At 36.2% G+C, this 16,100-nt stretch overlaps 1 protein-coding gene across 1 annotated transcript in view; it reads left to right on the forward strand.

Moving 5' to 3' along the window:
• Nucleotides 1–16,100, forward strand: part of PIK3C2G (phosphatidylinositol-4-phosphate 3-kinase catalytic subunit type 2 gamma) — a 268,815-nt gene that overhangs the window by 93,450 nt on the left and 159,265 nt on the right. The window contains exons 14-16 of the mRNA XM_014451731.2: nucleotides 1,104–1,218; nucleotides 5,115–5,245; nucleotides 8,219–8,407. Of these exons, the coding sequence (XP_014307217.1) occupies nucleotides 1,104–1,218; nucleotides 5,115–5,245; nucleotides 8,219–8,407 (435 nt within the window). The remainder of the gene's footprint in view (nucleotides 1–1,103; nucleotides 1,219–5,114; nucleotides 5,246–8,218; nucleotides 8,408–16,100) is intronic.

Raw genomic sequence — 16,100 nt, forward strand, 5'->3', positions numbered from 1 at the left:
GTGAAATCACATTAATATATTTTTTATTTCTACCTCATTAAGCTAAATTTTAGTTTGCGAATGCTGGCTCCCTGGTAATGTTATACAAAAAAAAATCTTTCTCAAGATGAGGGAGGGATGAAACAAAAGGATAAATACTCAAAGTTTGTTCTACTAGAAGAATATTCTTGGGTTATTTAAAAATATCTGCACAATAATGTTTATAAATTATACTCCCCTAAGCAGATACTTTTAAAAAATATCTCCAGATATAGAAAATAAAGAAAGCAGGCCTCAGAAATCTAAAGGTCTAAAGAAAACTTTATTTGCTGGAGTTTTCATCCTATTTCACATAGTGTTCGTTAAATGGCATGATGGAAGTCTATGCTGTTTTCAAAAAGACTCTGCTGATGCCTTAAAGTTCTTCATAAACTTTAATTGTATTGCCTTTCAGTTTTACATTTAATTTGATATTTTAAAATCAAAAGCTGTTCTCAGTGATCATTGGAACAGCTTACCAATAATTGAATTTATATATACAGCCAGGTATAGTTTCCTTTTTAATTCCTTTAAGGATCTCTGTGGATTTGGATGTTACTGAAGTTGTTAAAACCTTCTATGAATTCTTCCTGTTTAAAGTCTTTCCTGTATGCATTCTCATTTACTATGGTAATTTACAACATCTTCTCAAAGATTCAGAATATGAATATTTTTTCTTATTCATGCATAAAGAAGTACTCCTGTGAAGTCCCACTATTTTGATTCTTCAGATCATACGTTAATTTAAGTATTTTCTTTCTATACATTTAGAGCCATATCTTTATGGATTCCCAGGGAATTTAGTCATTCTGTGGGGCAAAAAAAATGTTCTCAAGAGTTAACCATTGTGAAAACAACTTTGTCATGTGGAAAATAAATCTAGATAGCTTATAAACATAGCCGTGTGTGTGGGGGTATTAGAAATGAACTATTAATTAATATGTAGGATTATGGAATATTGTATTTCTCTTCCTGCTACTAAATGAAGCCAGCTGATTATGTTTCTATTTCAAAAGAAAACATTTATAGATAACAATAGTTTCCCTCATCAAGTGACTCCTGTCAGTATGTGTTTTCTCTTGCAGCAAAATCATTCTTGGGTCTGTGCTATTCAGCATGACATTACACAGTGAGCCTCCCATAGAAATAATAGCTCCAGGAGTGTGGGATATAAGCCAGCCATCCCCAGTGATCCTGCAGGTAAGTGCCAGGCTATGAGATTAAAGTACACAAGGCAAGTATTGGTTGATCAGTAGCTTATTGTCAATTACAGAAACAATTCTCTTTTAGGATCACACAATGTTATAGTCTTCTCTTCCTCCAGCCACTGGGATTTTTAAAATCTCTACAGCTTTTATTTTATATTTAGTATTCTCAAAATCTTTTTCTCCCAGCTTATATAATAGCAATTTCAAGCCATTCTCCATCCAACAGGATCATGAAGGAGAGGGAAGGAATGCTGCCATTAGTATACTCATTATGAGCATTTATTTTTTCCATTGTCTGAAAGAAGTCATTGGTATATAATATTAGTTTGGTACCTTATTCACACCTGCCTCTGCATTGTGTCATGTTCCTTAAAATCTTGTCATTGTACATTTCCAAAATGACTAGCAATTAGCTGAGTAGTGGGGGAGAAACTGCAACAAAATCCATCCATTATACTGCACTTTCTTTTTTCTTAAAGCCTTTCTACTTTTTGTGATCATGAATGAAAGGTGATGAATGATTTCAGGCTTTGGTTCTTACTGCTGAGAACTCCCTATTAGTTCATGATTGCAAGTAATCATATTTGTCAGACACCTGAAGCATGGCCACTCCCATACATTGAAAATGTGGGGAATATAGACTCTTATTCTCTTTAGGAAAAACTGGAACTGCTTTCTTGGCAGGATAGTCTAGAAAATGATTTTTCAACTTCTGCACTATTGACATTTTGTTTCAGATAATTCTTTGTTCTGTGCACTGTAGGATATTTAGCAGCATCTTTGTCTTCTACCCACTAGATGGCAGTAGCACCTCCCCAGTTCTGAGAATCAAGTATGCCTTCAGGTACTGTCAAATACCCTCTGAGAATAAAATTGCCCTCAGGTGGAGATCATTGCTCCTAGAGGAAACTAGTGGAGTCTCTAGGCTTTTTAGTTTCAAGGTTTGGGGGTAAGGGGTGTGAGATATAAGGTTTAGCAAGATGAACAACAAGACGCTAAAAATGGAAAAATGAAAGTAATACTAATAGAAAGATGGCTTCCACTCTGAAGGAGGGATGAAGTCCCCACCAGATGGTAGCCAACGATCCACTTCTAAGCTGTGGACACAGTGATAATAAAGAGTAGCTGTTCAGGTTCGATCTTAGCACAATCACAGACACTCAACAAATGATGGCTTACTGATTAGCAGGTGTTCCATTGTAACAGCACAACTACCTTTCTTTCAGAGGATTAATACATTTTTTATCAGACTATTTCTTGCCAGACACACACCACCTCAGCTCAACCAAAATCTTCCAACTCTGTTCATTGCCAGAGCTTTTTGGATATAAATTCGTGATTACAGGGATCTGTACTGGCAGCAGTGGAAAAGAAGTAAGGGAGACTGTTCTTGATTCTTCTCAAATGAGGGGGAAACTGCTTAGGGACACAGGTCCTGGTAAGTGGAATCTGAAGAGAAATTTCAAGTATTTAACAGCAACATAGATTTCCAAGTAGACACCTGGAATCACACCAACTTTGTCTTACAAAAGGGTGGGGGACGGCATGTAAATATTCCATGGTATGCAAAAAAAGTTAGATTATTTGATTTTTACAAAATAATTTCATGTACAGACATAAAGGGAAACTTCTCAGAATATTCTTAATTGGTGATGAAATATACAAAATAAAATGAGAGTTATTAAGGTATTAAAGTTAAAACCCTTAATAACCAGTATCACTCTAATTACATACAGCTAAATTTAGAGCAGAATTTTCAACCTAAATATTATGAGATGATGAGGAAATTAGAAGTTCTGCAATTAGTGTTTGTGTTAAGGAGTCAGTGTGAGTCTCAGAAAAAGACATCAGACTAAGAGTTAGGAAACGTGCATTCTAGACTTAGCTCTTTAACAGAAAATTTTATGGCTGTGAAGTCACCTCACCTTCAATTTTCTCCTCTGTACAAATAAAGGATTATCCTATGCCTTTCCAAGTTCTTTCAAGTCTATACTTTTTTTATTGTCTTTATCATGTGAGTAGTTATTGCCACACTGTAGCCAACCCAGTATGATAAGAGACATGATGTCACAGAACCTGATTCCTTCCAGTCGATCATTGTTGGAGTGTTCTGTGGTTGATTTGCTAACTGGAAGCAGTGGATAAAATGAAGTAGATCTGTGTTCAGAAATGGTGACAAATTATTGCATGATTTCACCGTCCTGAGTCTCCCTTGATTTCCTGTCTCTTCCCTTATACAATCTAGTAGAGTGGCTCTATCACAATTTAAGAACTAAGAGTTAATGTTGCTCTTATTCTATTCTCTGTTTTTCTACTTCCTCACCTCCCCATTCATGTCTCATTTATTATATTCTGCTTATATGTCCTCACTACCTTTAACTGTTGTCAGGTAGCATGCTAATTCCTAGTTGCCAAATTCAATAGTCCTCTTCATACTAGCCCTCTCTATAATTTTGGCCCTGTCTATTTCTTCCCCATTACAGAACACTTTTTTCCTTGGTCTTTGGTGTTACTGCTCTCTGTTTCTCCTCATACTTCTCTCTGGTTATCCTTTGTCTGTCTCCTTCTCAGCTACCTTCTCCTGCTAGTCCTCACTGTTGACAGTTTTCAAGGGTTCCATCTGCTACTCTTTGCTATTCTTAGTATATATAGTCTACCTGGCAGAATTTCTTAAAAAGCTATATTGAGATATAATTGATGTACCATACAATTGCATTTAAAGTGTGCAATTCAGTGGCTTTTAACATTTTTACAGATATGTACAATTATCACTACCATCAATTTTATTTTTATCACTTCAAAAGGAAATCTCATAACCTTTAGCTATCACCTTCTTCTATTCATCCGTTTGTTTTCAACTCTAAAACCTACTAATCTACTTTCTGTCTCTATAAATTCACCTATTCTGTACATTTTATATAAATAGAATTATAAAAATGTGACCTTTTATGACTGGCTTTTTTTCACTTAGCATAATGCTTCAAAATTCATCCATGTTGTAGCATCAGTACTCATTTCTTTTTATTATTGAATTATATTACATTGTATAGATATACTATACTTTATCATTTATTAGTCAATGTGCACTTAGGTTATTTTCACCTTTTGGCTATAAATTATAGAGCTTTAAACATTCATGTACAAGTTTGTATGTGGATGTGAGTTTTTATTTATCTTGAATATATACCTAGCAATGGAATGGCTGGGTCTCATTCATTTCTAAAGTTTTATTGACAGTATCTATGCAAGTTTATTTCTGAGTCTGGAGCTCTGATTCAGATTCCTTCATACCACAAGCTTCACACAAATAGAGCCACATCCCTAGCAAAACTCCCACCTTCAAAGACAGCATACCCCACACTGATCCAAAATACTCCATTGCTTCTGTGCTTGCAAAACTGGTCTTTACCAGAGAAGATTTCACTCTCATGCCTACATAATGGTTCACAGACTTTTATGAAGTAGAAATGAACATAGAGTAACTCTATTTTTCTAAGTGATTATGTAAAAAAAGTGTAATTACCATCTATCATTTTCATCATTTAATAATAGAAAGACGTTTTAATTCTTAAATGTAGAAAGGCTATAATCATTTAATTTTATGAAAAGTTTACATATTGTTATTATTTTTTCTCATTTTCCTGATACAATATTACAGATTACTAATTTATGCCTATTATATACATAATTGAGGATTTTCTAAATACCATATCTATTTAAATACCAAGTTAAACCCTAATGATTCTTTTAAAACTTATTTTTAAGTAATAAATGGTACAGACAATATAGGAGTTTTCCTTTAGTTTCTACAAATCTACGATGGAGTTTATTAAATTAATAAGGCATTTTTGAGGTTTTCAGTACATGGCAACCATTTCTTTATTTCAGATTGACTTTCCAGCTACAGAGTGGGAGTATGTGAAACTTGATGTTGAAGACAGTAGAAGTAATCTTGAAGAACCACCGAAAGAGTGTTTAAAACATATTGCCAGACTTTCACAGAAACAGTCTCCCTTACTGTAAGTGACCCAGGTCTTGTGAGTAAATGTTGCCTGCTATTCATGAGACCATCAGTCATATGAAAGTGTTCATAACTTTATAAAGAGTGAACCTTCCCTCCCACATAACTTCTTTCATTTACTAAAGTCATACTTGTGGGATAATCAATTAATGTTAAGAGCTAAATTAGTAATTTGTATGCTTTTTAAAGTTTCTTTTTCCTGCAGTATTAAGCAACTTTAACTTTAGTCAAAGGAAAATAAAAAGGTTGGAAATCATTCAGTTCAAACAACAAAGCAGAGAGTGATTAAATATATATAAGCATTTAACAGGGATAAACCATTGCTTAACCATCATCAAAGTGGATATAAAGTTGTTTTAGTAAACAGGAAAAAGCAAAATTTAATTATCTTAGCAGATTTTAAAAGTACAGAAATAAACGATGTTTTAATAGCACTAAATTGTTCACTAAAGAGTGCTTTGATTTTGTCAAACATTAATTCTCTGAATAAAACCAAACCCCAGGAAGAACTATAAGAGAATTATGGCCCTAGCTGGTTTGGCTCAGTGGATAGAGCCTGCAGACTGAAGAATCCTGGGTTCCATTCCGATCCAGGGCATGTACTTCTGTTGCAGGTTCCTCCTCGGCCCTGGCCATGGTCAGGGCACATGCAGAAGGCAACCAATCAATGAGTTTCCCTCACATTGATATTTATCTCTGTCTTTCCCTTTCTCTTCCACTCTCTCTAAAAAAATAAATGAAAAGATATCCTTGGGTGAGGATTAAAAAAAGAGAGACAGAGGGAGAATTATGGACTTTGTACTTACCTCTCAACAATATCTAAGCTACAACTATGTTCATCAATGACATGCCAAAAACGTAGAACTAAGAAGGTAATTCTTTACAAATCTACTGTAATATATAGATAAGATATAGAACATAAGGCATTTTTTCCTAAGAATGAGAAATAATTCAACGGTTTTGAACAAGGGAGTCATGTGACCTGAATAATCTTTTTGAGTAATTCCTTTGACCACAAGTTGAAGAATGGATTGGCAAGAAAGTAAGAGTGGAAGCAAGCAGTACAGCAGGAAGGTTAGGGTGACATTTTAGATAAGAGATTATAGTGGCTGTAACTAAAGGGATCGCAGTGGACATTGAAGTAACTGGCTGTAACTAAAGGGATCGCAGTGGACATTGGGAGAAATGGCTAGATTTGAGAGGCATACTTTGGAAGCCCATTGAGAAACTGAGGAATGAATTAACTCAATGGAGAATACACATTTTTTAATTGATCAATAAGGCAGAAGATAGAGAATACACATTTTTTAATTGATCAATAAGGCAGAAGATAGAGTCATTTTCTGGGGGAAGAATAAATTTGGGCCATTCAAAGCTGAGATATTGAGTGTGATCAAGTTCTGTTTAGATAATCTTGTTACTGCCCTGCTTTCTAATTTCAACTTGTATTGCTCCTTTTCTCATTCACTTCAAGCCAATGACATTAGTCTCTCTCATATATTTCAAATGTGCTAGTTCCTCTCCCTATCAAGACCTTTTTTACTTGCTTTTCCCACTACCAGAAATACTCCTTCCCCAGTTCTTCATATAAGTGAATCATCTCATCCTATAGCTCTTCATTTAAGTATGATTGTTTCAAAAATACACTAATATTCTCAACATTAGATCCTTTCCAAAACTACTAAGTGAAAAAAGCCATAAATAAGAGAGTATTTACTGATTCCATTTATATAAAGTTTTAAAATAAGGAATATTAACATAGGGTGCAAGAAGTCATACCAGTGTTTGCATCTGGTGGCATTAAAAAATAACTATTTATATCTTAATTGGATTATGTTTTTACCTGCTACACGTATTGAATTGTTCATTTCCTTCTCTGTAAATAATGCTTCATTAAAGAAGTTAATAGGGAAAAAAAACATTATTCAATATTGGGGGGAAATGGAATTTAATCAGAACAAAATAAATAATTTTAGTAGTTTAGTAAAATTTTGTTATGGGTTTTTTTTTCTTTTGAGGGCTTTCTGTTGGAGAAGGTAGTGACAAAACCGGAAAGAAGCCCAAACATATCTTAGACATTACCTATAATCCAATTCCTTCATTGTGCAGATGAAGATACCTTTAAAAGAAGTTATAGAGAAATATTGACTTTTAAAATACTTAATATTTCTCATTTCCATTCTTGGGAGTTTTTAGCTAATGTGAGATGAACAACAGAGTATCAGTTTGGAAGAGACAGTGTACAAAAGCCGTCGTTGTCATAGGAGAAATGCTGCTCTGCAGCTGAACTCTGGCTCGGAATGCTTCTGCCGGAGTGTGAGCAAAACATAAGCTGTCAGTGAGTCAACAGCCCTCGTCCCAGATTTAGATCTTCTGTTTGGCACTACTCTCCAGGAGGAAATAGTTGGGCATTTAAGGAAGTTCTATTCACTGGCATTAACTCAAAACTCCCAATGAACTCTGAGAATGTAATGCCAGAATCCAAGGATGAATTGAGATCTTTGTTTTAGAAATTTAGACCAAAGAGTTTTCTGAACTCTGGTGAAACTTGCTTTGAGGTGAAGGAATTCATCTGGTCTAAGTTATTTTGTAAAGAAAGTAAATGGTTGCTTATTGCTCTTCTAAGTAGTACATGTTGCAGGATTCAGATAAATTTTGTCTGCTCTCAAGGAGACAGAGATTTTGCCCACCAATATATCATTTTTTTTTAAATCGCAAGGATAACAGGGAGGAAAAAATAAATGTGAATGATCTGAAGCAAGCTTTTATTTTTATTTTTTTCTGTAAAATAATAAAGTTAGTGGGAGATAAGCTGATGAAATACCCTTATCAAACTGTTCCAAGAAGATAAAGGACTTGCTTTCCAAACTAAACTAAAATTTAAAAAACTAGTGTAAGATTTTATACTGTGTGTTTGCGGCAGCCTTTGTAAGTATAGAAACTTCTAGTAAATTACAATCTGGTTTTGCAGACTCTCTGAAGAAAAGAGAAGATACTTATGGTTTTATCGCTTCTACTGCAATAATGAAAACTGCTCCCTTCCCTTGGTCCTGGGCAGTGCCCCTGGATGGGATGAAAGAACTACTTCAGAAATGCATTCCATTTTGAGGAGATGGAAATTTTCTCACCCTTTAGAAGCACTTGGACTTTTGACTTCCAGGTAACAATTATATAATGAGCATGAGAGTAATTACTGATAAGAAAAATTTGAAGAGAAAAAATATTGGACTATATGAAAAATTCAATAGGTCTTCTATTTCCAACTTTAATAGCTATGAATATTAAATGTAGGTAAATGTAAACTATGAATATACATTTTAAACAAATCTAAGCTATAATTATGCCTTCTGTACTAAACTTGAAGTACAATTAATAACTATGGTTCCTGAAATGAAACGAGTCTTATTGCTCTTACAGAAATAACCCAAAAAATGAACTATGGAAAACTAAAATTCTCTACTTCTTCCCCTCTCAAAGAAAAAAGTTTTGCCCAGCCAGCATGGCTCAGTGGTTGAGTGGCCACCTATGAACTTGGAGGTTACAGTTCGATTCCTGGTCAGGGCATATGACCAGGTTGTGGGCTCAATTCCCAGTGTGAGACTTGCAGGAGGCAGCCGATCAATGATTCTCTCTCATCATTGATGTCTCTCTCTCTCTCCCTTCCTCTCTGAAAGCAATAAAAATATATTTTTTTAAAAAGAAAAAAGTTTTTAAAAATTGGAATCATACTTTCTCGTTACTATTTAAACATGCAAAATGTGAAAAAACGCCCTGCTTCTACATAAGTGTACAATTCATCTGCCAATTATAATAATTAAAAAATAATCCCTTACATATTTCTTTAGATCAGTGGTTCTCAACCTTCTGGCTCTTTAAATACAGTTTCTCATGTTGTGACCCAACCATAAAATTATTTCCGTTGCTACTTCATAACTGTAATGTTGCTACTGTTATGAATCGTAATGTAAATATCTGATATGCAGGATGGTCTTAGGCGACCCCTGTGAAAGGGTCATTCGACGCCAAAGGGGTCACGACCCACAGGATGAGAATTGCTGCTTTAGATGTTTCCACAGGAAAAGGAGGGAAAATTCACCAGGTGGGGGTTGAGGGTGGGGAATGATGTCTTCTACTAGTTAAGGAAAAGCATGTGGGAACAAGTGTGTTACCTGGCTCTTGTTTGGGGAAGCAGCTCTTCCTTGGCTTCTATTTTATATTCAAAGCCAAGAAGAAATATTTTAAATCTGTCCTGATAACATCATGATTACATCAGCTCACCAATGCCATGAAGAAAGTTTGCAGACTCTGGAGTCAGAGAAGAATCGCAGAGCCCAGTTCTATTCTGAATTCTCTCTGAAGGTCCTGACAGAAGGACAAAGGTGGGACAGAGAGTGACACAAAGGACTTTCCAACTGATTTTTTTAGATTTATTTTCAATCAGAGTCATTTATAAAACTTGTGGGGTGGAAAACAGTTATCTTTTCCTATTATTTATGAGTTACTAGGTTCCTCTCAATCTTCAAGCTCAAAATTTACAAATTTTCTTAGAATCCTACATTTTTTTGGTACTTCTCACATTGGAGATTTTTCTCAGTTTTATGGTTTCTTCAATTAATGAATGTGATCCCAGATGCCCACTCTTCCTTGATAAACGACAGATAGATGACAGATGGAAGAGGAGAAGTTTTTTGTTAGTTGAGTTTGAAGTTTTTCCTTTATTATAATGCTTCTCCGTGGGTCCTGGAATTGACCACTTCTGCCTAGTACAGTGCTCTAATACTTTATAAGTTACATTTCATTGCAATGTGTTTACAAGAAACATGTGAAACGTATGATTTTTGTCTATGTTAAACTAAAAGCTACTGAAGGCAAAATAGATCATCTTAGTGTTTCTATTTCCCAAAAGCTTAATACCTGGGACATAGTAATTACTCAATATTGAATCAGTCACTTTCTAAAATACATTATGATTATTTTGCCTTATTTTAACATTTAAATTATGTTATTTGAGGGAATCATCATTTTCTTTATGACACACATTACCTTATACAGCTGAATGAATTAATAAGAGAATGATACCGTAAGAAAATCAATTAATAATTGACTGGTTTCATTAAGATCATTCACAGTTTATGCTTGTATTTTAAGACCTTCTGTAAAAGATAGATTCACTTGTATCTTACTCCTAACCTATTTTCCTGATTTAGATATATGAAAATAGCCAAAATCTATATTTTTTTTACTAAATTCTAGTTTTTTGTTCAATTAAGACAGAATATTAACACAATTATTATTTTATCATTCCTGATCTGATTGGCTAATAGAAAGTTGCTTCAAAATGCAAAGGTAACAATTCACAGAATAAGAAAAAATTTAGGCAAATTATATATGTGATAATAGAATTTTATTCAGAATATATAAATACTTTTGCAACTCAACAACAAAAAGGTAAATTAACTCAATTTTTAAATGGTCAAAGGATCTAAATAGTTATTTCCCCAAAGAAAATGCACAAGTCCAATAAATACATGAAATGATACATGACATAACTAACCACTAGAAAAATGCAATTAAAACCACAATGAGATACCACTTCACATCAATAAATGGTTATAATAAAAAAGACAAATATGTGTTAGGGAGAAAGTGGATAAATTTAAAATCTCATATGTTACTGGTGGAAATGTAAAATGAAACCAATATGTCAGTTCCTTAAATATTAAACATTGCGTTACCCTAATGATCCAACAATTCCACACAGGTATATGCCCAAGATAAATAAAAGATATTTCAATTCAAACACTCATGTTTAGAGCAGCATTATTTATAATAGCTAAAAAGATAGAAACAGCACAAATGGACATCAATTAATAAATGGATAAATAAAATGTGGCACTTCACACAATGGAATATTATTTGATAATAGAAGGAATGAATATTAATATATGTTACACCATTAATGAACTTTGAAAACATCACGCTAAGTGAAAGAAGCAAGTTACAAAAGACCATATATTTTATGATTCTATTTGTAAGAAATGTCCTGAAAATACAAATCCATAGAGGCAGAAAGGTTAGTGGTTGCATAGGGCCAAGGGAGGTTGGGAGAAATGGGAAATGGTTGCTAATCGATATGAGGTTTATTTTTGTGGTTATGGTTGCACAATTCAGGGAACATGCTCAAAACCATTGCATTGTACCCTTTGAGTGAATTGTATGGCATTTGAATTATATCTCAACAAAGCTATTAAAACTTTTTAAAAGTAGTCGTAAAGGTAGAAACAATGAATCCTCATATCTCTAAAGCATAATTCTCTTATGGAACAACTTTTTAAAGTTTCTAAACTATCAACTTTTTTTTTGTTGTTGTTTTTTTTACAATTTATTATTGTTTGATTAAGATGTACCTTGGTCTATTTTAAAAGATTAAGTGTGTCAACTAATATTTTTGTAAAGTTCATGGAATGTTTCATAAGAAAATGTCTTTATCAGAATGAAAACTATAATACTCAGTTTTCTTGCTTATAAGATAAGAACATTCTCTAGATGGACTTGAATATTCTCTGATTCCTGATAACAAAGCATAATTCTGCTTATAGTGAGCCTCCTCTACCTAAACCGACTTTGAAAATCTATTTGACTCACCATTTTAACTATAAAAATTGAATTTTTACATAGTGCCCCTTGGTACTACCTCATTTTAATATCCACAATAACTCTATGAGACAAACAGTGTCATCTCAATTTTACCTACGAGGAAACTGAGGCTTACAGGGGTTACGTTGCTCAAGGTGACACTAGTAAATTGAGGAGCTAGAGTTAAATCCAGAGATTAGGTTTGTAATCTTAACCACTATGCTTGCAGCCTTCCTACATAAATACATTAGGCTATTTACATATTAAATATGTAAATAAAACTATCCTAAAATAGTTTTATTATAGTAAATATCAATTCTTAACTAACTTTTCATGCTTGCATGAAGTTTCTACTTCACTGTGTAATTTTTTTTCTAGATAATCAGATTTTAGAGGTTATAGGGACTAGTTTCAAAGTAGAGTGCCCTTTATTAAGTGTCATTCAGTGAACTTAGTAGAAATTTGATTTATTTGCACATTGGACAGCTTCTTATTATGCACCAAAGAAGGTCACTGAAAAGGTTGGAGTATTTCCATTGTATTCATCCTGTGACTCCCACTTGTAGTTTAACTGAGCTATGAAAAAACTTGAGAACAAGCTGTTTCCAGAAATGAACCTTTCAACTTCTCCAAAATCAAAACCTAACTTTTCTGAGAACAAACAGAATGTGCTTGTTAAGTGAGTTGTCAGAGTGAGTTCTTCAGACAGCTCTCTTTTTTCTCCTTTGAACAACCTATTTTTTTCAGTGGTTTAACCTCTTGAGAACTTATGTGCTCCATTTTTAGCTTGGAAAATTTTTAATATTGCCGTTTACTTGGTTCTCTCTGAAGATGCACCACCTCCTTTAATTTTAGCAAGAGACATATTGATATTTAATTTACCTAGTGTGGGCCATAGGGTATTAATATCTCTACTAGTGAATGCCAGCAATATGTTCCCGGTACTGAGACTTCCATTAGAGATGGCCATGCTGTCAGAATGACAGAGACCAAAGGCTAAGGTCTGTGGTTCTTGGCAGACACTTGTTATTTTCTTGAACTCTGATGCACAGGCACAACTATTCAACTGTTAATAACAAGCAGAAATTACCCAAGGAATTAAAAGGCAGTTCAAGGAAAGATTCATTTAAAAATAGTGACTGCAAACTGGCATCAGAGGATTACATCAGAAGCTTAAATAAAAATTTGACAAGGTACCAGAATTTGTCATCCCATAAGATGTAAAATTATTGTTTTGCAAGAAGAAGAGCAATACTTAACAGGCACTGCCTAGATTCCAAAATCAGTTTCCTTGGAGAAATGTTTCACAAAAATGTTTGCCCAAACTACTGTATTCTTTATTGTGAGGATTCATTTATGCAAAGACATTCTTTACTAGCATTATAAATAGGCAGAATGGAATATGGGAAAGGAAAACAGTTATAACTTCCACATTTGACTAAATAATCAAGTGATTGATGATATGTATCTCTTTCATTTATTTACTGAGCAAAAATATATGTACATGGAAAGTGGAATGTAATGAATCAAAGAGACAGAAGCATAAGTCATAGTAACTGTCTCTAAAAAACATAAAATTTAGAGATAAGACTTAAGCTAAAAACCACTATACTATATATTTTATACTATAATCAAAGTATTAAGTGCTATATGTGACCAAGGAAGGAAAATTCTTTCAGAGAAAGTAAAAAGAGCTTCATAAAGGAGTTGAATTCTATCTTGAAAGGTCATAGGAATTTTCTTAGTAAGGAAGAGAGAAAATGCCATTCCAGGAAAAAACAAATAGCATGAGAAGAGTTAAGGAGGTTCAGAGAATAGTGAGCAATTTAATATCATGATAAAATTGTACTTATGGTAAAGACAAGGTTGCTAAAATTGGAGGAGGTCAGAAAAAGATTTTGAGGTTTGGGGTTTGTATGCTTGTTTAAATAAAAGAGCTTGTAAACATGCTTGAAGACGGGTGTGTGAAGGGAAGATCAGAAAACAGAGAAGTGGGTACAATGGCAAAATGAGATGATGCCAACAGCCAGTAGCCTGGAACAACAGTGAAAATGGGAATTTTACACAAGGGAAGAAAGAAACTTCTTACCCTCAGGTGGGAGGGGATAAATATATGGATACAATTATAGGTAAATATGGCTATGGAAGAGAAAGATGTGGAAGTTTCAATATTCTCCATGAAGGAAGTGTCAAGGTAATAAACTAAGTATGAGGAATGAGGAACCACATAAATTCAAAGATACGCATCTTGCCTTTGTGCACCTTTGGCGTGGGTTCCAAATTTTGCAGTCAACAACATAAGCTTTGAAAACAAGCATACTGGCTCTGCCACTTATTTCTCAAATAACCCTGGGCAAGTTTCCTTATAAAATGAGGTAATAGCATTATATACCTTACTAAAAGCCCAGCGCGCGAAATTGCATGCAGTAGTCCACTGCTGATCACAGCCCCGCCCACCCACCCACCCGCCCTCATGGTGACCAGTCGTTTGGTCATCACAGTTGTCACAGACATTGGCTTTTTATATATATAGACTAGAGGCCCGGTGCACAAAAATTTGTGCACTCGGGAGGGAGGGGGGTCCCTCAGCCTGGCCTGTGCCCTCTCGCAGTCTGGGACCCCTCAGGGGATGACCACCTGCTGGCTTAGGCCCGCTCCCCGGGGGATTGGGCCTAAGATGGCAATCAGACATCCCTCTGGCAGCCCGGCAGCCCTCGGGGGATGTCCACTTGCCAGCGGGGAGCAGGCCTAAACTGCAGTCAGACATCCTTAGCGCTGCTGAGGAGGCAGGCGAAGCTCCCACCACCACCGCTGTACTGGCAGCCATCAGCCTGGCTTGTGGCTGAGCAGAGCTCCTCCCATGTGAGAGCGCCCTGACCACCAGGGGGCAGCTCCTGCATTGAGCGTCTGCCCCCTGGTGGTCAGTGTGTGTCATAGTGACCAGTCATTCCCAGTCCTTCTGCTGTTAGGGTCAGTTTGCATATTACCCTTTTACTATATAGGATAGAGGCCTGGTGCACAGGTGGGGGCCGGCTGGTTTGCCCTGAAGGGTGTCCCAGATCAGGGTGGGGGTCCTACTTGGATGCCTGGCCAGCCTGGATGAGGGGATGATGGCTGTTTGCAGCTGGTCACACCCCCTTCAGGGTGGAGGTCCCCACTGGGGTGCCTGGCCAGTCTGGGTGAGGGGCTGAGGGCCGTTTTCAGGCTGGCGGGTGACTGAAGCTCCCAACCTCTCCTTTTTTTCTTTTTCTTTTTTAATTCTGGGATTTATTTAGCTTCTATGGCTGTCACTGGAGCTGAGAGCCAGCTTTAGCTCTGAGGCTCGGCTCCAGCTCTGAGACCTCAGCTGCTGAAAGCAAGTATCTGGGTTTGTTTAGCTTCTATAATTGAAACACTGTTGCAGCTCCAGCTCTGAGGCCCAGCTGGCTGAAAGCAGGTATCTAGGGTTTGTTTAGCTTCTATAATTGCAACATTGTTTCTTAGAGTGCAAGCTCACAACCCAGCAGCGGCAGGCGAGGAACCTTGGCTTCCTCCTTCACTGGAGCAAGCAAGCCTCTTGTTCGCTTCAGCTGCCTGGCTGCCGGCCGCCATCTTGGTTGGCAGTTAATTTGCATATCACCCTGATTAGCCAATGGGAAGTGTGTTGGAGGTATGGTTAATTTCCATGTTTGTCTATTATTAGATAGGATAGGATAAGTACTTATGTACATTCAATAAATGCTACCAATGATCTTTATCATATCATTGTCTTCATCATAACTATATTTTTAAAAGAGTTTGGATTATTTCTATAAAACTTAAAATTCACTTGTCAAAATTCATGTGATAAATGTTAGCATCCTATCTAATAAAAGACAAAAAGGGTAATTGACCGTACCTTCGCTACGCTTCCCATTGGCTAATCAGCGCCAAATGCAAATTAACTGCCATCAAAGATGGTGGCTAATTTGCATACTGCAGGCAGGGCTGGCCAGTGCCAGACGCCATCCAGGCCCCGTGTGTGGCCTGAGTCCCCGCCGCCTAAGCCCCGCCCCCAGCCGGGACCCCGGTGTGCCACCTAAGCCCCGCTGCCAGCTGGGACCCCATGGCGATCCCAGAGCAGGCGAGTGCGGAGGGCGGGCAGCCCCCATGTGGGCCTGCTCCTGGGATCGCCATGAGACGACACAAACATTTCCCGACCGAGCAGCACCAAGCAAGGACTGCCCCTGAGCTTATCC

Source organism: Myotis lucifugus, unplaced genomic scaffold (assembly GCF_000147115.1).
Source record: "Myotis lucifugus unplaced genomic scaffold, Myoluc2.0 scaffold_10, whole genome shotgun sequence".
Lineage (NCBI taxonomy): Eukaryota > Metazoa > Chordata > Mammalia > Chiroptera > Vespertilionidae > Myotis > Myotis lucifugus.